Consider the following 26,127-nt stretch of genomic DNA (forward strand, 5'->3'; position numbering starts at 1 on the left):
GGTTTGGTTTTAGCTCTTCCTCCTGAATTTTAACTTTCAAACGTTCATAGATGTGTATATATATAAATTGCTATTCTACTTGAAGGGCTGAGATAGCAGGATTAACTAAAACCACAAAAACCAAGATGTAATTACAATATCATGTTACCTGTGCATTTGCCCTACAATCACAGTAGTCTTAAAGATAAATGTTACAGCCATTTCATTTTGTAGTCAATAAGGAATATTCTGAATTCCTAGCAGTTCCCTGAAGTACTGATTCACCTCTGTATTCTTCAAGGAAAAAAATGAAGTTTCAGTCCCTAGAGCTACTTTACTACATTTGCTTTATTTAGTTACAGGAAGAGCTATTAGATGATGCTTTGACGTTAGCTGAAGCAAAACCTGGATTTTTTGTTTGACTTTGGTGTAAGAATGCCATATTTATCTACAGCTATAATGAAATTTTCCTGAAGGTAACGTATCAATAAGCATGGCCATTCTTATCTCAAGAAAAAAAAAAAAAATTAAGAGAGGAGTGCAGCCAAGTCAGGTTTAATACTTGATGTGTGTACAGCAAGCACAGGTTGAATGGCTCCATTCAGAACTGTAGAAGTGTAAATCATTGACAGCAAAAAAAAAAAACACAACACCAAAAAAAAAAACAAAAAACAAACCAACACTAAAACCCAACAGGTCAATTGCGACAGAAGTATGAAGACAAACTGCCATCTGGTGGCTACAGATAATGAATTTAAAAAACGGAGAACATAATGAATCTTTGTTGCCTTCCTATGGCATATCTGCACAATGCTGTAAGACATAATCTCTGCCTCTTATTTTTGTTAAACAGTGTACTTTGCAGCTCATGCTGAGAATCCAGTTTGTCAAGATGCCGCAGCACAAACTCTTTCAGTCCTAAGGGCACCTGAACCAAGAGCTTCAGTTTGCAAAGCAGCAGTCAGTGCCTGCAACTTTACTGTGCTGAACTCTACAAGAGAGAAAGAAAAAAAGAGGTCATGTGGAGTAGCATGTATTTTACCAGCACAATATGTAATTAAGTAAACTAAATGGAGAAGAAAATGTGGAAATGTAAAGTTAAATTTTTTACACTCCTTTTTACCACCTTACGTTTTTAATCATCCATCAGTAAGTATTATTTGTACATTTTTTTACAGGAGTAACTGTTGATTTCAGCTGAAATTAAATTAATTCACCTTTTCTTAATGTTATGCTTGGCTTTCTCTGTTGCTGTTTCTCTGTTCTCAGGATACGTGAGCTCTCGAAGAAGAGCAGAGCGTTATGTACACTTGGTTGGGCACTAACTGGCTGCTAGTAGGGACATTGGAGAGCTGTGAGAAGTCCTTCAAGTTGAGCAAATATCGCTCTGCGTGAACTCCAACAGTTCACAGGACAGGTTATGTGCAATACTGTGAGGCTGTACATATTCTTCAAGTACTGAGGCTTTCTTGCAGGTAAATGAGCATTTGCTTGCTAGATTGAATATGTGCTGCTAAAGAAACTCTGAAATCTGCTCTAAGAATGCTATTTATATTCTGCCTGCAGTTCTTCTTATAAGGAAATTCCCTCTTTACCCCAGCAACGGGAAATCTCATAAAGGAGAAAGGAGTTTGTCCTCTTGAATTTTATCACCTACAACTGAAATATTTCCTGCAGTTATCCATAATTAAGTGTTTAAGAGAGGAACATGGCAAGACCTAACTACTTTCCTTCAGTGTTATCTTGCTAACTGAGCCTCCTCATCTTTGAACTTCTCCCAGAATGGAACATCTCCCAGACTCCTATCAAAGCAGAACGTTCTGTACTTCTTGAAGTACTGAGCAGATGGGCAGTTCCAAACCATCTGCATTGAAATGAAAAAGGATCTACACAGACATATCATCTTTCTTGTTATGAACATGTTAACTCTAGAACATATTCTCCCTCTTGCACAGTGTTACAACTGTGAGACTTGCACATTTCATGTTATAATTCTGCTGCTTAAATTGACTGGGAAGCTTTTATCCTTTTTTTTTTTTTTTCTCCAGAAAGGGCAGACAAACAGTTTTTGAAACATCTGTGCTGTATTATTTCATTCTTCAATTTTGTCTGAGTAAGATGTCACACTATAAGTCTGGAATGCTTTCAAGAAATGAAACTGGAATGGCTTAAGAGAACAGTCTTCAGCAATTCCATATATGCTGTAGTTAGCTGTGAGGACATTGCTAGGTGTGCATTTTATATATTCATGAACCTGTGAAGAACTACATTTGTTGCACAGAAGATACACACTGTATTAGTAGCACAACTGATCATTACAAAGAAAAAAGCTCAGGAGCACATTTCCATACTTTACCTTGGATACTAGCTGTGGTTTGGGCACTTTCATGAGATCACAGAGGTGGTTACGTTTCTCTCTTACTACTGGTAGTTCAGCTTCCCTGCGTGAGGAAATACCTTCCCGTTAATTCAAAAACAAAAGCACGAAGTTGGCTGCATACATACAACTGCTTAAGCTACCCGTTTGCTATTATATCACTATGCAGTTGTCTGTTCTTTCAAGTACATTTCAAACTACAAGTTCTTGTTGTGTTGTTATTTTAAGAATAATGTAGCCTTTTCACAGCATTTGAAGCCAGATATACCAGTCGCTAGTAAAACTAGTAAGACTATTCTTTTATAGTAAAAAAAAAAAAAAAAAAAGAAAAACACCATTTTTTCACAGAAGCTTCTTGATTAGAAGTTCACAAACTTGTTCTCTAAATTTATAGCTTCTTTTTTTGATTTAGAAAATATCACATCAAGAATTTAACTAAATGTCACTGGATTTGGAAAACATTCTGCTATCCAGGAAAGCTTTCTCTTGAAGTAGAAAGGATCAGACCGAATGCTAGAGAGTATTTTTAAAAAGTTACTGAAATAACGTGGTATTTACAAGACAATTTCCTAAACAACAGCCAGTTACAAAAAGCTCCAAAATGATGAAAATCCAAACACACTTCTCTTCCATGTTGCAAGTATCGATCGCTAACTGAAATTCTGTGATCCTGCTAATATTGCTCACTAATTCAGTAGATATGTTCTTCTTAAGTAGTGAGTGTAAATGAGCTATTAAAAAATTAACTCTTAGCACATAAACTGATTCCAAAACTATAGAGAAAAAGCATAAAGTACAAATTAATTAAAAATAAACTTGAATATACATATATTTCTATTTGGACACCTGGGACAATTTAGTCCTAGAATCATCTAGGTTGGAAAAGATCTTCAAGATCGTCAAGTCCAACCATCAATCTGACCTACCGAGTCCCATCACTAAATCATGTCATTTGTCACAATTTAATTTTGGAAACCTTCCTAAGCTAAACAAAAATTATTATTTAATTTCTTTAAACTTTGAATTACACAATCGTATGATAAACTTCTTCGTAGTTCCAACAAAAAGAACGTTTCAAATATGCATATTCTAGAAATGACTGCCTTCCCCAAGTATCTAATGCTCATTGAGCTTCCTGATGTTAATGCTTATTTTAATTCTGAAATTACCGTGATTGCTTTAGCACTGAGAGCACTTGAAAATAATAAGCAGCTCTCTATGACACTCAGCAATGACTTCAAATACCTTCTTTTGTAAACAGTTCAAATCTAGTATGATAAAACAAGATTTAAGTAAACTGGCTCTTCACCTTTAATCTCAGTGCAATGGATATGTTGCAACTGGGAACTTAGAGCAAGCCCTGAACTAAAAGAGAATGAAACAAGCAAGGGAATAAAACAGGCAGCCAGTCACACCTTAAAAATTGCAAGGTGAAAAGAGAGTATTTATTTTTGTCTGAAATGGCTTATAGGAAGTAAATTGCCTTGTTTTCGTGAGTAACTCATATATGAGTAGAACCCACCTACTCTAGCAATTTGGTGTGTTCCACTTCTAATTTTGGTATTGTAAACATCCCTTTGTGACAGCAGCAACCTAATCCTTCTCAATTATTTCTGTTAATATTTTTTTTTTCTGTAGCAAAGACACTTTTAACTTCTGAGCAAGCCTGCTCTTAGTTCAGATTCCACAAGCAAGCACTGAGTCACACTGGACAGAACACTAACCATCAATGCACACTTAAGCAAGTAAGCAGAATTGTGGATAACCAGTTCTTTCAAATCTGAAACTGTTTTTCTAATTTTGTTCTGAAAATTTCAGAAAAATGTGAAGCAGGCACCCCTTACAATGACAAACCTTAATTTTGTTTCCCAAATATAAAGTTATTAACGCTCAAACACTGAAATAAACTGGAAATTAAATAAAAGTTAAATGATGTAAGCATGCAGTCTGAAAATATGTAAACCACAACCTTACAGTATACTTGTTCTTTGAACACGTCTCAGTTAATTTCCATGAAATGTCAATGAAGGAAAAAGCCATTTAATATAACGATTAGTAGGATATATATTTTTGATATCTGGCTAGTCTTAAAAACACTTTTTCATGTATTAACTTCGACTACTGTTTGAGACTGGGTGTTGGGCTAGTGGACCCATGACCCAGTCATCTGTAACAAGGAAAAATGTTTAAAAAATATTTAAAATGGAAGCTAAACTAATTATCTTAAAGCTCCGTATTTTCCTCAAACATCCAGGGCATGCAGCCTTACATAAACACTTCCAGTGACTGCAGAAAACAAGCAGACAAACAAAAAAGCCAAAAGTAGGCCTCCTCCTGTCACCTTATGGATCTATTCGTTTAGTTTCTTTGATGCAAGAAGTCTGCTAAAAAACAAAACAAAAACCAGTGTCAGCACTCCAAAGCTGCTGGCAGAATGAGCTCCTCCTGACAGTAAAGGATAACCTTGCTGCTTTGTTGAATTCTGCTCAGGAAGAATGGGATTCTTTCTCCTCGCCCTTGTAAGAAGCTAATATTACAGGTAACAGCAGGTAAATAAATAAATAAATAAATTACATTATATAAAAAAGTAAATGTCTAAACTGCTTCCAATTCCCATTTGCAGGAATACAAGGATTGCAGCATTTTGAGCAATTAACATTTCATGGGAGATTTGATCTGTTTTTCTTCAGCTTGCACAGATCCTTCCCAAAATCCTGCCTGTGCTCATAAATGCCAAGAAACTGTGCAATTGAAGTCTGCCTGTTCACACAGCTCAGTCTCTGTGTTCCATGGAGAATTTCCAAGATCTCCTCCCTTTCTATGTTGGTAGAAAAATACAGATATTTTACTTTAGTGTTGGTATTATACATAGCACTTCCAGTGGGACAATATAACAGACCTTTAGAGCAGGGTGATTCTTTTCACCAATGGCCTAAAAGCTATAACTAGCTAAAACTAAGGTATTGTTCCATTGCAGCTTCCTTACCACCAGCCTTCAAAGGCATGAATGCCTTTTTTCAACTTCAGTGGGACAAAAATTATTTCAGCTCTTATTACTATCTGAGAACAAATTCACTTACCAGTTGGTATCACTGAGTATGGTCATAACCTCGTCCATAATGGCAGGATCCACTACATCGCTGTAGGTTATCAACATTTCATAAACCTGACTGGCTGTCGTTTTCCGTATCTACGTGGAAGAGGCAGGGGAAAAGCTTTAGTAAGTGTCCAGAGTCCTGTACAGAAGAGCCCAGTGGGCATTTCCATTCATATTTGTGCTGGCTGAGGGAGAAGGAATGAGGGTCAGAGAAGAACCTTTTGAAAAATATTTCCTTTTCAGATTTGTCCCTCAAAAGGAATAAATGCAAGTGTTAAGAACAGCCTAACTGGAGCATTCCTTTTCTTAAAATGATTCACTGAGCCAAAGTCTGCTCTAACTTTTGGTGCTGTAGGCCTACAAATGGATAGGTCTCCACTCTTCAGACTGTAAGTGTCAGCAAAACTCTTAAAAAACCTGTTGGAAGTCAGCTGATAATGAAAATTAGTTTTTTAGACTCCAATGTCCAGAAGCAGTTAACTTTTAAGTATTTTTCCCAGAGCACTGTTTAGTTGTGATGTCGGTTGTATTTCAGGAACCAGAGCTAGCCTGCTTCCTGGAATACAATGCATAGAAAGATACTAAATGGAAGACAGCAAAATTGCAATAGAAACAAATTCTGTTTTTTCAAGAAAGCCTGATGACACCCAAAGGGAGGCAAAGAAATTATAGGCTTATTTCTGGATCAGCAGTGCCAATTTAAATTGACCCATCTGTAAAAATAAAATACATTTTTGTAAGAAAGAAAATAGAGATAAAATATTTTCAGTTTTGTGTTTTATCAGCATTTTATATCAATATAAATGTAAATATAAAATATATTTATATATTTATATATTTATTTTATTATATATTTATTTTATATATTTATATAAATATATTTATATATTTATTTATATTATAAAATATATTTTATATTTTATATCACTGATGCTGATAAAACACAAAACTGAAAATATTTCTCTTCAGTTCTTACATTGCCCCTCCTGCAGAGTATTCTCATGTAACAAGTGAACACAACATGGAAGTATTTGAACCAAAACTCTGAAGTATCACACTTTGCTGAGCACCGTATTATTTTAACCTTAACACTAAAGCAATCAATGTTAGAATAAACAGGGTTGATTTGTACTGGCTACACACCAGGCTATTCGATGCGTTGTCAAACTTCTTGAATACCTCATTAGTTTTCACATTTTTAAAGTGCCCTTGCAATTCCTTTTGACAGCCTCTGCTCTCTCCTATACTACCCACTTAGCGGCTGCCCGTGGTGGAGGTGCTAGTCCTCGCTTCCTCACGGGAAGGTCCGCAAACATTCCCAGATGAAACCCCTGAACACCAAAGCCACAGAAAGCTGCTTAACGTAGTTGGCTGCCATAGCAGCCGTCGATCTGGGCTACCAGATCTTGTGCAGTGAACATAGACCCCCCTCTCAAAAACTTCACCAAGTCAAAAATAAAATATTTCCAAGGCCTAAGATTGCTATCCCATATATGATCTTTTTTTACACATACTCAGAAGTAGTAACTCATTTTTGTGTTACTTACATGAAAAAGGTAAATTTCTGATAAACTTGCCTGACAAAAAGGGCAAAACTAGTTCTTGAACCAGAACCACTACTGTGTTGCTACTGTCGGAAATGTTGCAAAACCAGCAGTAATTTATTTGATCAGAGCTCTCAGGACCTAATGGTGAACACAACTTCACAGTGCTGGGCATTGCATAAAAGAAATAAACAAGTTAGGTATCTAAATTGCTTCTAATATAAAAGTAGGGATGGAAGGTGAAAAAACAGTATGCAGAATAGCCAGCTAGGCATTCTGCCAGCATCCAGTAGCCTGTTTAAGGTGGCAGCATTGCAGAGAGCAAACCCTTGAGAAATAAAACCTATTATATACATTAATATCTCTTTCAGGTGCATTAAAGCAGCATTCTTAAGTTTTTTTGTTGTTCTTGTTTTTTAACTTTTTACATTATTTTAAATAGGATAGTCAATAATATACAATATCTTAAATACTTACTACGGGAAACGGATGGCAAAGGAGGAGAAACAATTGAAACAGAACTTTCTCTCTCATGTCTCCTTCAAATTGAATCAGGCCACAAAACCTAGAAAACATACAAAAATATAGGTCTTGAGTGGTATCTCTTGATATTATCACTGCAAAAGTACATTTTGTGGATCAGAATGAAGATGTGTATTAGAAAAAATGATGCAGGGGAGAGGAGGAAGCTTTGCTGCTCCTGAGAAATCTCAGCTGATATTCTAAGTGTTGTGGGAAAGCAAACACTGAGGGTAAGTGTACTGAAATTCTTAAGGGTTACCGAGATGCCACACATTTATGCCAAATACAAATATGGTTTTAAAGCTATTAACGGCAGCACCAAAGTCTGTGCACTAAAAAAAACATCCTGGATCAAGCTCTCCCATAGAAAATAAAAGCTGAAGGTAGGATCTTGTATGATGCAGGTAAGAGTGAAATAAAAATAGAAGGCATGTGTTACTTTTCATTTTAGGCTTTCCTGCACTCTTAAAATAGTGCCCCCCCAAAAAAATTAAAATTAGTAAAATCATTACTTGAAACAGTTATACCTCAATAATTCTGCCAACTTTCCGCCAATGAACATTCATTCAGCTTTGCAATACTTTGTCTTTTTTTCTTCTCCTCACCCAGTATTGTTTTTCCTGACTGAAATATTTTTGGTTTGGTCTCTCTGCTATCCAAAATGAGTTAGTTTTTTTTTTTCTTTCCTAAAATAGATAATATTTTTGCTGGTGTTTTAAACTATTTCTAGTGTAACTGGTAAGATTTACTCAATTACATATATTTTTTACTGGCACTATGTGTGAGTCAAGCTCTGCAAGCAAAAAGCAAACGACTGAATGCATCTTTAAGGATGTCAACAACAGTTCAAAATTAGTTAATTTTTTTCAGATTATTCACATGTTTTCACCTCAACCACCCAAAAGATACACATAAAACTCACACAACCTTCTATTTCATGTATCTGCGTGCATTTTTCATTTATGTTTCACATCAAATAGACTTAGTATGTTCTGTAGTTAAATTTTCTTCACTCCTTACAAGCAGACAAAAGATTACTTTCTTTGTTTATTTCATCAACTCACACTCCTATGCTGGAGCGAAGTTTCCGGATGTCTTTGGATCTTTTGATCTCTTCTTTACAAAGGGTAAATAGCTTCACTGGAAATGGATGGCTGGAAATGAGAAGGAAAAAAAAAGGGTAAGAAATAGATTTAAGCAGAATTTTAAACACATATGATGATAATAAAAATGCCAAGTTAACATTCAAAAGAGAGGAAAGACACTACCCAGAGCTGCTTGGGTATACTTTTTCCAGAGCAGCACACTGCTTTAGGTGGGCTTTTGGTAAAAACACAGGCTACTTTGGCTACCATCCACCACACTCGTGAGCATTATTTCATTTTTTTATGGAAGTGAAGAAATTAGTATTCATTGTTTATACTCCTACTACCTGTGTGCTGAGGAGTGAACTACCTTTATCCAAAGTGAGTCAGTATCTGCATGGTAATCAGCTAGCCACAGCTTGCATTTACAACAAAGCATGGTGCAATCCGAAATGCCAGGAATTAGAACATTCTATAACCAAATAAAAATTATTTAGTCTATGGAACATTGTAGTGCCTTGGTGGTTCCCTAAGTCCTTCAACCAAACCTTGCACAAAAGGGGATAAACACTGTTCTTACATACTCTACCATCTCACAACCTGGATTCTTTAGCGATGCCAGACAACATAATTAAACCCAGCGCTTACAGTTCTGTTAAGTGCACAAGTCATGAAGCCATCTTTAAATATATTGAGCAAATTCTTTTTCTACAGTCTGGGAAATGTGATTCTCACAGCTTTTTCCCAGACACTCATACAAACACAAGTATGGTTATGATATTTCAAGGATCTAGTAAAGAGGGAATATTACGTTTATTTCAGAACAAATTATTTAATCTTTTGCTCATTCCACTCAAAGCTGAAGTGCCATAGATGCAGAAGAAACTATTTCATATTTGTCTAGTGAGCAAAATTACTTCTAGACTGCGTATTTTGGATATTTCACTGTATTGTGTATGAAAAAGAGAAAGCAAATACCCTAACATTTATTTTCTGCTACTGTGATTCAAAACCGTGGATATAAATTCTTGAAAAAAAACTGTCACGTAATCTGTTGAAAAACAGAGCATTTAAGACAAGAAATTAAGATGGTTACAGGAGCAACAAAATGTTTTGTCAAGTTAATGCACCTTATTATACATAGTTTTCCAGACAAGAGGGTTTTGTTTTGTTTTTACTACACTAAAAAAAAATCTTACCAAAATACTGGCATATCCTGGCAAATACTGGTTTGTTGTTCTGTTTTTTAACCAAGTCATCGATCCATTAAGCTAAAGAATGCTGTCTCTACTGCTGTCTCAGTATCACTGAAAAAACACACTAAAGAAGTAAAGTTGCCACACTTTCAAAGTTGATGATGAGGTATCAGAGCTGATTGTGGCTTTCAGAAGCAGAGTCTCAGGAGGGGAGGGCTGATTTAAAATACTCCCATCAGATGCTGAAAGAGCAAATTCCTTGCCATCCACTGCCTGCAGCCATGTCAGCACTGTTTCCAGATTTTAGAGTATGAGAAGTGCAGAAAGCACGTGCATATGCGACACATTATGAGAAAGACATATACATGAATGAGCCTGCGTGTGTCTGAGGACGTGGTTTGTCCAGGTGGATGATGGAGAGTGTCCCTTTTCTGAAGGGAAGGTCTGTTTTTTTCTCACCTTGGTGACATTTCCCTTCCTTCCACTCCCCCACGATTACACAAAGACATTTTGTAGACAACTAATTACAATACCTGTAATACGTGCCTGCCTTTCAGCACAGGACAATAGCGACACAGTGAATTAGGTGAGATTTTAAATTGGTTCAACAACACAGACATCGCTGAGGAGAATAGCAACAAAGAGGCCAATTGGAAAAGAGCATCTGGAATAAATTTAGTACACATAACCTTAAGTGCAGCATTTTGTGTTTAAAACAGATGCACTTTCCTTTCTGTCATTTGCCAATTTCACATTTGTAATAACTAAACCTAACCTACGTGTGATCTCAAATGACTCAAATAGCTTGGCCTCTTTAAAGGAAATTGAGAAAATTCCTTCTCCTGTGTGGGCACAGTGCCAGCAGAAACAGAGTCAGCATCTGGGGAAAAGGGGATCAGTCTGAAGTCTTTACATTATGTAAATTGGGCACACGTGGTACTGCAAAAACGTATGGGTTTTTTTTCCTCCTGGAGGTGAACTCAGTTTGAACAGTTCAGCTGACATCACCTGGGTGGCCGTGAAACCAGAGGACAGCCACTGCGATGCTCTTTTATGCTACAGTTTAGGCAATAGGAGTGTAACTAAAAAAAAAAAATCCACAGAAGCATATAACACATATAAATCATTAGTCTGAGATCAGTGGGGACATCCCATCTTACAATGCTTTGTAAGACCACCAGAAAAACACTGCGTCCACAATGCATGACCTCTGCTGCGGAATGCACAGATTACATACGGGTGAGAAACGCCACTTGTACTTATTCCGGAGAGCATCAGGTCCTGAGTTATCATTCAAAGGCTATTCTGTTCACATTTACAGGGTAATGAGTATGACACTGATCTTACAGTACTTTCTAAGGAACCTGCAATATATCCAGGCTCTTGGCAGACTGAACTTCTCTGGTGATCATTCGCTGCTGAGGCCAGCAGAATGTCTCCTGCAGCTACCGGAGCCATAACCAGAAAATAACACTTCAGTTCCAGTTTTGCAAGTGGCTTCAGTTTGCCCCCATTTACTCTCCCTATCCCTTGTCCTACCACCAGCAGGGAGCTGACAGTTACCACTGTATTTTCAGAGTGGCCACAGGTGAGTTTACGGAAGCCCAGTACGCGCTGCTCTGTTGATGACAGCTGTGGTTCACGTATGCTGCCCTGTGCCTGCAGCGGTCGCTGCAAGCAGCTAACGCTGCCCACACTACTATGAGCACGGCTTCCCAAATTCGCAGTGCACACTGAGATGAAATCATGAGTTTTCAGGTTGTGCAATCACAGAGAAGAAACCTGGGAATGTTGAAATGTAGTATCACAAGACAATTTTATTTCAACTGAAACATAGTTACTGAAGAAATTGTTTTTCAACTGAAAACTACTGCTCTGTCTGGGAGGGGAGGGCACACTGGGCAAGGAGGAGTAGCAGGTGAATGCCTGCAGTTTCACAAACGTCGTAAGGCTATATACACCTGCACTGCTGCCAAAAGAAATGGTTTCCCTCCCCCTCACCACTTTCCTAATTTTGGCACAATTTGTGAGCACGCAGCAGAACAGATCGAGGAACTACTGCAAGCTGAAATTTACTGGAGGAAGGGCATTTTTAACCTGGAGCAGCTCCCTAACGCCACTCATCATGCAGCAACACAAAACACTGCTGCTAGTTCCAGGGAGAGGGAAACTCCGAGGCTGGACGGGCAGGTTTATGCCAGGTAAGGATGAGTGGGAAGTAACAGCCTGAAAAATGGCAGGCAGAACTTTTCCTAGTACAGCCTGAAACTAAGCCAAGCACAACAAAGGCTGCTTCTGATAGCCTTTTGATTACCTGGGTGATAGGTATTTACTCCACACTTTGCTTCCCTGCTGGCAGGTTCAGCAGGGCCCTGACAGAGCAATGAGCCCAGCATGACAACTGCAGATCACTTTAAACACAAGAACTCGAAACAGAAGAGCAACACCGAGTGCTCCGCCTGCCCCGCTGTACACAGACTGCTGCAAGAGCCTCAACACTGTGAGCTTCACAAACACCAAAATTCACCTACAGAACTACGTCAGAAACGTAACGCTGTACATTCGAAACTTCCATCAGCTACAGCTTGAAGGGGCAGGAAACTGCACCGCAAGTTGCACCTCTGTGAGGCGGGAGTGACACCATGTGGCACTTTGCTCTAACAGGAGCACTGAGCTCCTAATTAACGTCAAACTAATTCAGCCAACAGCCATTAATCCTGTTGCAATTAAGCCGTGTAGGGTATTACTTGTTCTGGATTGCTAATGTTTTATTATATTAAAAAAAAAGGCCCAGTATACTGCACAATATCTATTTTTAACTTCAAAATGCATTTGCAAATACTTCTTTTTATGAAGTGACAGCTAACTATGAAGCAGCTGGGTACAGGCATAGTGCTGGTGCCGGACATCCTACAACCTAAGTTCCCTTGCTAAACGTATACTCAGTGCAGTGTGGGAAAACATGAGGGGGAGGAAAAAAATGGGAGCCAAACACCCCAAGGACTGCTAATGTTTCATTCCCAGCTTCTCAGAGAAGTTTTTCATTTGCTGCATGACAGGCAAGAAGCGTACTGCAGAACTGAAGCAGGGTGAAATTTGCTCACCAGCAGACAGACTCTTTGAGAAACAGCCACGCACTCAATCCCTCTTCCTACAGGCACACTTTATATGAAAGTATTTGAAACTGCACGTACACATGGCCTTTCATGCCACGGAACAGTTTCAGGCTCATTTTGCATTCTACTTCTACATTTTTATGACATGGTTCTTAGGAAAAGGGGGTAACTGGTCCCACTCAAGAAACCAGACCCAAGAGTCAACGCTTGTCCATATTCTTCTATGCAAAGAGAATTAGGTGTCAGCCAACAGTGCAGGCAGGCCTCAGAGCCAGGATCCATCCCTTAACTATAGCCAAATGCCATATGCCTAAGTAAGAAAATGCAGACGTTGCATTGAAGACAATTTTGGGCTCACCCAGCTAAATAACGTACCACAGAGCTGATCTGCATGCAGGCTCTTAGAGCACAGCAAAACCCAGGCATGCTTGGCTCTCAGTGGAGTACACACAGAGCACGATTACACCCTCTCAACCACAAGGTAACCTAGATATTACCAAAAACTGCCAGATGCAAGAACCAAATTCTCTTTCTTACTGTCTTACTATCTCCAAATTTTCTACAGTCGGCCTTCCAGAGCTTTAGTATGATAATTAGTTCCTCCACTTCATACCCTCCATTACAGTATTTCATTCCCTTTCCATGAGAATGATCCACTGGGCTGTAATAAATAATTTTTTACTTTTCTTTTTTGGTTTCATCATCAAACTGGAATCAAATTCATTTGGATCAACTTCAAAACCACCCCCTGCCCCCCATAATCCCCCTGGATTTTATTTCAGACCTTTTTAATAAAGCATTACAATGGCACCACAGGACTGAATTTGAGACTCACTTACACAGCAAATGGATATGCAGTAATGCTACCACACGCTTTCTGTTTAGTGACCCATCTGGGAGACAGACGTTACCTGCGATTTACACCCACAACCTGTCATCTTCCTCAGTGGGGAAGACTGGAGCTGACGTGTTCCGGATCACTGCCATGATTACCAAACCAAAAAGAAACGCTCATTCTCTCTTTGATGAATTTTAAATTGTTATTGAAAAATGGACTGCTTTATTAAAAAGAGGATTCATTATCTAAATACACACTTGAAAACAAAAGTAGACTCAACTAAAATCTTTGGAATGATAAAATCTTTTCAAATGTATCTGCTGTGACTAATTCTCGAATCAACAGATTCCAAATCGAGTATACATGCTGGTAGGATACACATTGTACTGCAAATATCTGTAGTTGTGCCAAGATGCTGCTTATGAGAGCTTGTAGAATACATTTTAATATTACTGAAATTAAAATCATTCTCTTCTGAAACATCTGCAAAAAAAACACAGTTTCACATTGGAGTACCTTATTCATATTTATCCATTCCTAATCTAAATGATTTCCAGAAGACTTGGTGTGGAAAAGCTGGGACATGCCTTTTTTATTATTCTTATTAGAATCTTAATTAACTTCTTTGGAGATATTCACATTAACAAAAGCAGTAGGATTTTGGAAGGAATAGCTTGTAGGCATGCTATTTTGCAGCATCACAACACAATATTGCCATTGCTAAAAACTCACAGTACAATGAAGAATGTTACTCCAAAAAGCACATATTTAGGAAGCTGGTAAAGGAACGAAGCTAAATAGATCTGATACTGGCCCAAGTCTGCCAGGTGAAACAGACAAATTGAATTTGATTAATTTACTGGTCATTAAACAGTGAACCAATAACTAACTTCTACACTGATTTGAGAGTCACAGATTTTAACAAGACCCTTTCAAGGCTATCTGGTCCAACTTTTATCACAACTGTCATACTTCGGAAAAATTATTTTATCCATATACACAAACATTTAGACTTCCATGCACTCACATCTACAGCAGCATTCAGCAGCAGTCAGCATAAGATTTAAGAGGCCTGTTGCACAGTGAAAAATAAACAAAAAAGACTTTCAGCAACTTACTTCCCTTGCATGGTAAATATATCGAAACAGCCGTTTGCCAGCATTTGGTCCAGCATTGTCAGGAGAGGTACAGACACCCTGATGAAAGAAAACAATTTAACAATGTAAATAAACTTCCTGGCATACACATATACACTATTTTTAATTAGAAGCAAAGAAAGAAACTTCCTATCTACCTACATACATTTAAATTAGAACTCTAATTTACACAGAAGAGGGTTGCTCAGTAACTTCTGTACGTTGGCTAAATCATCCTCCTTGGCTGAGAAGGGGCCGTTCTGTTGCAGCCAAAAGGAAAAAAAAAACACTAATTAACAACATGCTTGGTTTAAACTTGCAGGGTCCTGAAAACAAAATTAAAAGTAGTAGAACGTATGTTTTTTCTAGTATCTAAACAACATAGTCTACAACATGTAACAGAAGTTACAAGACCTTCTCAGTGCAGGTAACTACCAAGTGAACCAACACACAATGTGTCAGGTGAAAAAAAAAATCTAGTCATGTTTTCCATTCCAACATCTGAGAAAAGAAACAAAATAAAGTAAAATCTAAAGTTCTGTTAACAGCTGTGGGTTTTTCTTCTATGGAAGATTTTCTCTTATACGTGTTTGGTAGGTAAGGCTTAGAGAAATAAATTTCATTACGCAGAATAAGTCACCTTTAAGGAATAACCTTCACATGAGAATTGTACTTCAAGTATTCATGAAAAATCATTACTTAAGTAAAATACAGACAGGACTTACGCTGAAAAGTGTGTAGCAATATACCATCCCCAATACTGCATTATGTAAAAAATTGATGCTTATCATATTGTGCCCCATATTGAACTACAGTAAACACAAAATATTCTAGCATCAGTTTTTTGCTACAAACTTTACCAAAGGTATGCTGTACCAGATAACTATATTCAAACAAATTTACATGGTTCAAGCATGTTTCATTTAGGCACAGTGAAAAAGATGATCTATGCATACAATTTTTATCAAGAAAAGAAAAAAAAAAAAAGATTGGTAAGACAAGTGTCAAGAATGTCTTCCTCAAAGAAAGATTAAAAATAAATCAATTAAAACAAACAAACTTTACCGGTCATTCTGCAGGTTGTCCTCAAAGACCTTGAGTAATGTTTCACAAAAACTCTCCATATCACTGGAATCATTCTGGATTTTCTTCATGTACTCGAAAAGGCTCTGGGCAGAGTACCTGAGCTACAACAGAAGAAACCTCAAAAACGAAGGCTCAGGCAATAAACCCCGCTGCAATACACAAAAACACAGACTACACAGAATTACACTTAGCCCTTACTACCTGAGGTGTACACCTGCGCTGCTGGAAGACTCTTCCAACAGCAGCTGAGTGTATAAATTCAGTATCAACATTTGACAGGAAGATGGCTATTTTTCTTTCATTAATCCTTGCTCAAGGTGGGTTTTTTAAATCCTTTTAAAATCCTTTTTAAGGTCTGCCATTGTAGCAAAAAAGACCACATTAAAGATTCATTATTTTCTGTCTTTCAAAATAAAACATCCCTAAACCACTACGATTATCCTACTTTACTTTAAATAATAATATTGTTATGGCTCTTAAAGAGCATACAAGAAGTTCAAGAGGTAATATTTATTAAACAAGCTGATGTAATGCAGCAAGCTTTTGGGCACATGGTGTTTTCCACCAGGCCACACAAACCAGCAGTAAACTCCAGTTAAAAATTAAAAACACCTCAGAAATAATGACTCTTGGTTTAACTTCACTATGCTAATCAGCTAGTTCAGAAAAACAGCAGGAGGAGGTTTCAGTGCTTATGTTTAAGGTTCAGCTGGAAGCAGTCCATTTAGGTCAGACCAGCTGTTAAATATCACAGGCTACAGCCTTCACTCAATGACTGCTCTGCTGTTATGGTCCCAGCTTTCTTTCAAGCAACCACAGTGCACGCAAGGGCCAGGCCAGCTCCTTCTCTTCCTCCTGGCCGGGGAGCAGGCCCAGCCTGTCGGCCCCCCAGCTCGGCCATGTCACCATGCTGCCGGGGAGCAGGCCCAGCCTGTAGGCCCCACAGCTCAGCCATGGCCGTGCTGCCAGGGAGCCCAGCCTGCCGGCCCAGAAGTCACTGATGAAGAGAGGTGGTACCCCCCTATCACTGGAAACCTTTTTGGGTACTTCAAATCCCCCAGCAACCAAACAGCTCAGCCATACCTGTGGTGTCAGGGAGCAGGCCCAGCCTGCTAGCCCCACAGCTCGGCCATGGCCCCAGCAGCGAGCAGGACACTTTCGAGAGCTGCCACAGGCTGTACGAACGCCTCTACTAACACTGTGATTTTCCACTCCAGAGCAAGTTAGGGATTTTAGTTTTCAGGGTCATATGTTAATATACAGACCTCCCTTGAGGTTTATGGCTGAAATGAGAGGTTTCAGGTTTTTTGTGTGTTTGCTGGGGGTTTTGAGGCACCCAAAAAGGTTTCCAGTGAGGCACCCAAAAAGGTTTCCACCTCTCTTCATCAGTGACTTCTGGGCTTTCACTTTGGTATACAGCAATTGTTCTGCCTATCCTATTTATCAAACATCCTCACAGAAACTATCTCAAAGGAAACTGTATCATTGAGGATAAAGATACTCAGATTTCTAAATTTTCATGACTGTTGTGCAGGACTGTCAGTCCCCCTGGGTTGTGGTCAAATCGCTCAGGGAAGGACGGGTTCCCCCATAAGAAACTGGCTTACAGCAAAGGCAGAAGGGTAGGTGGGGCAAATCAGTTCTGAGGCATGAAATTCTTTCAGCTTTGGTTGCAAGCACTAAACAGTTTTCTGTTGCATGAGAGGGGGCTATAAGCAATAAGCAAGCCTATACTGTCAGCAAAGATATTCTGTCTGAAGTTCACATATAACCTTTTTGATGGCTCATTCAAAGGTGCAATCACTTTCCTCAGAAGATCAGCACTTTTATCAAGAAAATAAAAAAAAATGGATTGGTAAAGACAAGTGTCACAAATGTCTTCCTCCAGATGAATAAACGGGAATCTAAGTTTTAATATTTTACCTAATTTAACCTTATATCCGTAACATTCCAGGAGTGTACCAGCACAAAAGAAAAGGGCAAGCAGATCTACACATAGGCTGTGCAAAACCAAGACATAGTAGCAGGATGATCAGAAAAACTGTAAGGAAGGTGGTGTTTCTTCATTAGCAAGAAAGTAAACTATATGAAAATATGGGTATGGACATCACTTGGTTGCTCTGCACACTTAAAAACGGGACATTTTTCAAATAGGCAGAGCAGACCATACAAACTTCAACATAACCAGCTAACATTTTATCAGCAAGTTAAATTCGTATTTCCTCCTCAGATGAAGACTCTTTTTTTTTTTTTCCCCTGATAACCCCTCAGGACAGTATCTGAGCCATAATGTTAACTGCTCATATGTACTTGCTGAGAAGAATATTTCCAAAATTTTTCCTCATCTACACAAGAACTCAGAATTCACACTATATCAGATGTGTGACATCAGCCTTACCCTGGGGTGGCCGCACGAGGACTGCGAAAGGAAATTAGGAGGTTAATGGGTTGGAACTCAGACAGCTTTGGATAAGAATTTAAGAGGAAGCCTGAGAATGACCTTGTTCTTATGAAACATAGTAAAAACGGCATTTGTCAAGGCTTGACTGCCATCATTTAAGCCAATAGTAGGTACTTCAGTAACAGGCAAATATCTGATAAGGCAAATGGTGTTCATAGAGACCATTCATATGACGATAAAATTGATGTCCTGTAGATTTTATCTCCTTAACCAGGGGAAAAGTATGATTGAGACCCTTAAAAAGTGTAGCTGCAGCAAGGGGAGAAGGCAAATACATCTCTCGATAGGCACACTGCGTATAAATAAGGTGTCTAAACAAACTTTCATGAAATCATTTCCTGGTCAACTTGTTGCAAAATTGAAGTGCAACAGTTTTGAAAAGAGTCTTAAGGCAACAACCAGGATGGATTTGTCCAAAAGAAAATTAGTTTAGACACCTGGTATGTAACAGAGCATTTGAATCTCAGCTATCGTTCAGCTATATGCCCCATCCACACATGGGCTCTGATTCTTACGTAGCAGTCCTATCTTGGACAGAGCTGATAAAACAGCCAGCAGGACACGATGGGTAAGGAACAGACTGCACCGAAGATGTTCTGTAGACTGACATACTCTCCTAATGGTCATCAGTCTTTCTTTTAACCACAGACTTCCTAAAGGCCCTGGTATCTTGACAGGTATCTGATACCATAATAGAAATACACATCAACTCCAGAATGCAGAGAAAGAAAAAAAGCATTTCTCAAGAAGTCAAAAGCAAGAACATGAAGAGGAGGAACAGAAGCCCTGCTAGTGGCGGAATAGCTGTCTGCTACTGACCTGGGAACTATCACTACCCCTCTGGGGTCTATGCTCTGCACGGGAGAAAGTGGACAGTTTTTTCCCGTTATAAGGCCTACATCAGGAACGAGATTTTAACATTACATCGATCACTTTCTGAAGTGATCTCAGTGAAATCAAAGAATTTTTCAGAAAAGACTGCAGATGCTCAGGGTTCCCTCTCGCTGCCATGGAAAGCTCAGAGGAATTCATCTACTCCCCCCTTCATGCCTGGAGCTGGGGGCTGACAGAAACACTGCAGGTCAAAAAGAATTTAGTGCTCTGCACCTAACTCATCACAGATGGAAGTCAAGTGAATAACTACTGGAAGAGCTTGAACAAAATCAGCATTTTTATGTACAGATAACTACTAAATGTTCCAGTTTTCACTGAAGTATTGAAACAGAGGAAGACCTACTCAGGGTCAGAACATTCCTGTAACACGTGTGGAAGAAACTAAGTTACACTCAATAAATTACACTGGTTTTGGATCATTTCTAGTCTTGACAAATTTACAGCACTGAAGTGGCAGTAGCCTATTTTCTCAGTAACTTGAAAAAAAACAAACCCTGCATATCATTCAAATTTTAGCACAAGTGAAACCACGTCTCCCTCATTCTACTTGCAGCATTCCTTTTAATTCATCAACTCTTTGGAGAGCAGTAACTCTAAAGCTCAAGTCAGTGATATTTTAAGAAAAGCAGCAATATAATAATTCACACTTTTTGTTTTCCCACTTGATAAAAGAACGCCAGAAATAATTCTCAAATGTATTTTGCTGGAGAACTGTCATTCAAGAAAACTGTATTTGGAGCCTGTTCCTTCAAACCAAATATGCACTGATTTGCATATAATTAGTAACAGTAACCAGACATTTCAGGACTGTTTGTTCTGATTTTTCACATCATCTACAAATGTCCCAACATTTTCCTTTGTAACAACTCACTCATCTGTTCAAAGCCCAATATTTTCTCCAAGCCATACAAAAAAATCATAAATATAACAGGCAAACAAGTCAGTTTTAAGGAAAAACAAACAAACAAAAAAATAAACATAAAATGTATAATCTATTTGGCACATAGAATATATTAACAACAGTATGAGACAGATGGGCTTTAATTTTTGTCAGGTGATTTAACACACACATTAATTCATTGGATACTTTTGGAACTGGCTACTATAGTTGTTACAGATTTTTGGTGTCTCCTGGTGGAATCCTTGTACTGGATTCCAGTACAAGGACAAAATGTGTAAAATTCAAAATAGATTTTTTTAAGGGTTTTAGGATTTTAAAAAATGTTATATAATTTTTCCGTAATTTTCACTCCTTGGTGGGTGGGTGGGGGGGGGAATCACAGTACATTCTGTGCTTTAGCAAGATTTTATACGTAATGTAGTTAACAGTCATGAAATTAAATCCCGACCCCTGAAACTATAGGGTTTGTGAGGCACAGAAAGAACAGCATTGTTCAGTTCTGATCTTTGTATACTGGGAGGACTTTTTACGCAGCCATAAGAAATATGCACCATTGCAGGCCAGATATATAATTAGAAGATTCTTTTACACAGAGAAAGTGCCCTTTGAACCAAGGCAATGCTGCTGAATGCCAAATCCCAAAGGGAATGACATCTTCCCTTTTTTCAGATTACTTTGAATGCTCAAACTAGAATTCTTTCAGCAACCACTCTGCCACCACAATGTTTTTGAGATACTCCATTATAGCCCTTTTCAGCAAATCTCTCTAAAAAGCAAAATAAAGAACTGTACTTGCTAAATATACTGCTGAGCGATTTTAACTATGGAAGAAAAGCCACTGACCACTGAATTACAATATAGCCTTTCTCCTACTAAGACCCTGAGAAGATTTAAAAATAAACCAACATTTGAACTCACATTGTTTTGCAGTATACAAGAAAGCCTAAACTTCTACGTCCGTGTGTATATTTGTGTACATATTTTTTCAGTGAGAAAAGGAAGAAAAGTTATCATAAAACACGCACGTTACTGCAAAACACATACTTGAATAACCCTTTTCCTTTACTCAACATTTTAAAAGTTTGCTTCTTTCATATGGATTTAATAGGGCCAACTCTTAAAACTGTTCAATTTACGTTTTAAATGAGTCCCTGGATATTCAGCAAAGATCACTACAGGCTTTGATGGAATAGTTTCAAACGTAAGTCATTACAAAAGACATCAATTCTAAATTATATAACACATTTTAAATACTAAATGTAATTCACCACATACTGTTTAACCCCAAGTGTAAATACTATACAGTTCGAGCCTCTCTTGCACTTCTATCTGGCTTGAAGGAGACTTAGGTCACTTTCTTTCCAAAGTCAAACCCCTTGAGAATATTTTAGCCGGAACAAGCCTTTAGTGTTAAAGAAAAATGTGGGGTCACAGAAAGTTAACATTTCAAAATCATATTTTGAAAACGCTACAGAAGGCTTTCCTTAAATATACTGGCAGATGGTAAGAGGCGAGGCAGCTACAAGTAACTGAACTGTTTACACTTTGCAAAACCAAGCACAACCAGAACTAGAAAGAAAGGAAAAGAAAGGGAGAGAGGGAGAGAAAAAGAGAAAGGAAGAAAGAAAGAAAGAAATTAAAATGTTGAATAAGAATTTTCATTTGACCTTGTTTAGTAGTCAGAATGTCTGTCTGTTCCTCCACAACTTTCCTCCCCTTTTATGCTTATAAGAATAACTTCGGTTTTGGTGGAGCCTCCTATAATTAACTGTTTGACTAAAAGCCGAATTTCATGTGCACATGTGCTATTAAAAAATCTGTTAAGAGTTACATTGTCTATCCACTAATTACTGTCACAAACCAATAAACACATGTTTTCAAACTTTTAAAATAGCCGTTGCTATGTAATTAGTTGCCAGTTTAGAAACATTAAATTTTTCAAAATTGGTTTAAATACATGAGACTTGCAGACACCAAATCCTCAGCTACATGAAACCCAAAGGGTTATGGAAATCTTTGGATTACAAGTGCAAAACCTATGGCATCAGGCAAAACCTATCATTTGGATGTATTCTTAAATATCATGTGGTAAGACTGAAAAGTGCAAGCCATGGGAGACAAACTGAATAATTACCTCCTTCCTTTTTTGAACAGCAGGAGCTGTTTTGTTCCCTCTCAACAAAAACTTTACTGACACCTACCACTCTTCTTCCAGCATTCTTAATTACAGACAGCAATGTTATTTAGAAATACTCTTAAACGCTGTTGGGGTGCTGCCTCATGTTTTAGACCACTATCTTCTCTTACGGAGCCACTGCAATTTAAAGATTTTACTGACAGTCCTAAGTGTTCTGTTGCTGTTTGGTATTTCTCTGCAGTGTCCTGCTGAACTGTGTCCTTACACGAATATATTGCTTTTGTGTGTGTTACATCTTTGGCTGCACCAAGTAGCAAAAATGTTTGAAGTCAAGTATCTTGAAACCAAGAATACAGAAACTACCACAAGCTGTAATAGAAGACAGAGACAGACAGATACATTAAATATTGAAGTCCTGAAGATTTTGGCAGCTTAACAGACTATCAGAAACAGTGATAAGGTGCTGTCCATGGGCAGAAGAATGAAATAGAGATTGTAAAGAGCAGAGGGTTCAGACAGACATTTGAATGATAGTTTTTTGTAATGTAACTTTCAGTATCTCTGGCACTTTTAAAGAAAACGTATCAACACAAAAATCAAGAAATTTCTAACCATACTGTAAACACATACTGACAACTAATAATTAACATAAAGTATCCTTTAAAAGAAAAAAGAAGAATAAGATTTTTAACACTGGGATTTTAATAGTAATGCATTCTCCAACCAGACAGAAAAGTCACCCTACTTTCTTACCGTTGTCTCCGTTAATCCACCAACAGACACTGAAAGACCCAAAAGCACATAGTATTGATATGTTGGCAAACCCAAAAGCTGGGTGATTCGAGGGAAAGCTTCTGATGAGGCATTCCAGTTTAGAGTTTCTGTCTCTGACCTGGGGAAAGAAAAAAAAAAAAACAAAACAACAAAAATGTGTGTGCATTGTCTTTCATCTCCATACAGTCCTAAGATACCTCTCTCATCCTCAAGCAGCACCAGTGAAGAAAGGCTCTGAATTACCTAAAAAACAAATTAATCGTTACTCTAATTATATGAGGAACATACAAAACAATGCTTCACTTTGCTGGCTGTGACTGAAGTATGTTCAACTTCTTGTCCTGATTCAGATAAGGGATTTGAACTACAATTTCCTTTTCAAAAGCACTTTTCTCTACACTAAGAAAACAACTACTCTTTCTTGCATTCCATTCCCTGTTCTCTCCCACCAACAGTTAGTTGACAACTGATACAAAGAAAGACTTAGCCCAGGAAAGGCTGACACAAACCCACTACAGATCAATCAGTAGCCTACAGACAGACCACTTTTTGAATTACAGGAGGTTAAGACTGCTGAAACAAACAGAATGAGGACACAGAGATGGATATTGCTTATATCTCAATCAAGTGTGATAATCACCATTCACAAACAAGTTGCTCTCACTGTTTCTCTCTTGCTTTAACTAGAAGTTCCATCTTGGAAAACTACTGCGACTAGAGCTTGGTTAGAATAATAGAATTCACTAAAAATTATCATTCTGATCAAATCAGTGTTTTCTAGTAGGGGGAAAAAATTTAGGAAGGGGAACTCCCAATAAATTCAAGCTTTCACATTATGAAAAGAAAATGAGATTATGAACCAGACATTTCATAAACAGCAGGCTTATCAAAGCCCAACTAACAGCATATCTGTTTTACCAATGGTCTCTCAACTATTTCCTATCAATTAGGAGGAAATTCTTCACTGTGAGGGTGGTCGAACACTGGAACAGGCTTCCTAGAGAAATGGTTGATGCCCCATGCCCAGGCACTCATACTGTAAATTCTTTTGACTGTTTTATATGTTTATGCATATTCATTGAACACTTCAGCACCAAACTCTAACAAACAGCACCAAATGTTCCTCAATAAAATATATAACCATATTATGCATTTGGCACAGAATTTACATCAGATTGCTTGTGTTAGGTTAAAGTTGTGCATGCATCTTATTTTCACTGTCTTAGAAAACCTTTTTCAATGTATTACCTTGGAAATATCCTCTCTAGCTCTTCTCGATGAGGTATGTGTGGAACTGGAGGACGGTCAAAATGTAGAAGAGTAAGGAACACAGATCCTGCATGAGCTCGAAATTTATCAATTTTCTCAGCTGCTTGTTGGGCCAGCCAGCACATAATCTGTTTGCAACTACAAGAAAGAGAACAATTCATCACGTAATATAATGAGTGGAATATGTATTCAAATTTTAAATTGTTGCAATTATATCAAAAACACTCTGATATGAAACTAGTCTGGTTTAACATTTTGTAACAAATGTGCAAATTATTTCAGATTATCAACATGGTGACAATGTTTAGAGCTTTGTCTTCCATATATCAATCAAAAAATGCCATGACTCTAGTATTACAGTGTTTGATACCACATACCACATTTAATCTGAAAAGATACAGTAGTGCTTTATGGATTGGATGAACTACTACATTTCAAACAGAAATAGAACAGGAATCTTGAGAAAAACACATTTTCAGTTATAAAACTGCAGATATACCAGTGCATAAGGTCTATCCCAAAATCACATATATCCCAAATGAGGATTCAACTCTGCCTAGTTATTACCTATACCCAATTTTGCTCACATTCATAATTAAACTCTCCGCAACTATGTTCTTCAGGCCCTTTACAACTTCAGAAAGGACAACTAAGACAGTAAAAACAGCTAGAATCCTTCAGTTACAGCAAAACCCAGAACACACAGAATATGTGATCCTTTCTCTTTTGATTCAGCTGGCAGCAATACTCTTCTACGTTGTACATGAATAATCTCTCTCTGCAACAGAAGGAAGCCCCTCGACAATGGGCACTGGCTGAGTACCATATATCCACAGAATCCCGTATTTTCCTTCAGAGTGTCTCAACTCAAGAACTAGCAGTCAGTCACTTGTTTTTAGTGGTGAAGTTCGTTCTTATTTTTAAATTAGAAATTGAGCTAATTGAGCTATATTCAGCTAACCACTGGATATGCTCTATCCACAAACCAATGCCTATCGAGAATTATTAAGAAAGTTTTGCTGCAACTCAAGCTAAACTTAAAAATCGGTAAGTGTTCTTTCATTTACTGTTAGAAACACTAAGGAATACTCATAAAATTCAGAATCTGAAGCTCAGCGTAAATTTTGTTTTTCTGTGTTTTCTTATTAATAGTTCTATAAAGATTACATTAATGAAAACAAGCTTATCTCTACATTTTATCACATTCCAAATTAATGGTGCAATCCTCCGGGTAAGCAGGTGAATTTGCTTTTTATTTAAGTGAACAATACTGGCAAGCTCCACAAAGGTTGCAAGTATATCCCAAATCTCACAGATGTACTGTATTTGAAAGGTGAGACTGCCACCCAGTTTCTCTCATTCAGGTTAGCCTCTCTGAAAAGCAAACACAGTATTCTCAGCACCTGTATGGGTGTAAACTTGATGCTCTTCTGTCACACTCAATAAAGGAGTAAGTATACAATACATAAGCAATGCTTTCTTGTATGGACTGGAATGTACTTGTACAAGATAAGACACAAAAACAGAACAGGTAGCATACATGTTGGCATTAATTAACTCTGCTTCATTCTGAACCAGCAAAAGCGTCACTTCCATTAAACTTGTCATAGCAGCTTTACGTACCCTGTTGAAACAGAAATACATTCGAGCAGTTACATCAGAACTTATTTAAGTAAACACAGCAGCAGTTAAGTTAAGCAGACACTGGCAAAAAT

At 37.9% G+C, this 26,127-nt stretch overlaps 2 protein-coding genes across 16 annotated transcripts in view; one reads left to right on the top strand and one right to left on the bottom strand.

The window, feature by feature from the left end:
• The window catches only part of B3GNTL1 (UDP-GlcNAc:betaGal beta-1,3-N-acetylglucosaminyltransferase like 1), a 127,292-nt gene extending 122,998 nt beyond the window's left edge, over window positions 1-4,294 (top strand). For 9 of the 12 annotated variants that reach the window (XR_007167943.2, XM_048075900.2, XM_013198432.3 and 6 more), the window contains one exon: window positions 833-4,294. The gene's annotated coding sequence lies outside the window, so the exon portion shown is untranslated. The remainder of the gene's footprint in view (window positions 1-832) is intronic. The other 3 variants (XR_010825868.1, XR_010825869.1, XR_010825867.1) reach the window with 3 other exon arrangements.
• Window positions 519-26,127, bottom strand: part of TBCD (tubulin folding cofactor D) — a 126,925-nt gene continuing 101,316 nt past the window's right edge. For 2 of the 4 annotated variants that reach the window (XM_048075898.2, XM_066980140.1), the window contains 10 exons: window positions 25,953-26,036; window positions 24,392-24,550; window positions 23,123-23,261; window positions 15,956-16,077; window positions 14,873-14,950; window positions 8,584-8,673; window positions 7,475-7,562; window positions 5,437-5,546; window positions 2,336-2,420; window positions 519-970 (listed from right to left, as the gene is read on the bottom strand). In XM_048075898.2, the coding sequence (XP_047931855.2) occupies window positions 956-970; window positions 2,336-2,420; window positions 5,437-5,546; window positions 7,475-7,562; window positions 8,584-8,673; window positions 14,873-14,950; window positions 15,956-16,077; window positions 23,123-23,261; window positions 24,392-24,550; window positions 25,953-26,036 (970 nt within the window). In that variant the 3' untranslated portion in view covers window positions 519-955. Of the gene's footprint in view, window positions 971-2,335; window positions 2,421-5,436; window positions 5,547-7,474; window positions 7,563-8,582; window positions 14,238-14,872; window positions 14,951-15,056; window positions 15,151-15,955; window positions 16,078-23,122; window positions 23,262-24,391; window positions 24,551-25,952; window positions 26,037-26,127 lie in introns of those variants that run through there. The other 2 variants (XR_010825866.1, XM_048075899.2) reach the window with 2 other exon arrangements.

The sequence above is a fragment of the Anser cygnoides genome, chromosome 19, assembly GCF_040182565.1.
Source record: "Anser cygnoides isolate HZ-2024a breed goose chromosome 19, Taihu_goose_T2T_genome, whole genome shotgun sequence".
Lineage (NCBI taxonomy): Eukaryota > Metazoa > Chordata > Aves > Anseriformes > Anatidae > Anser > Anser cygnoides.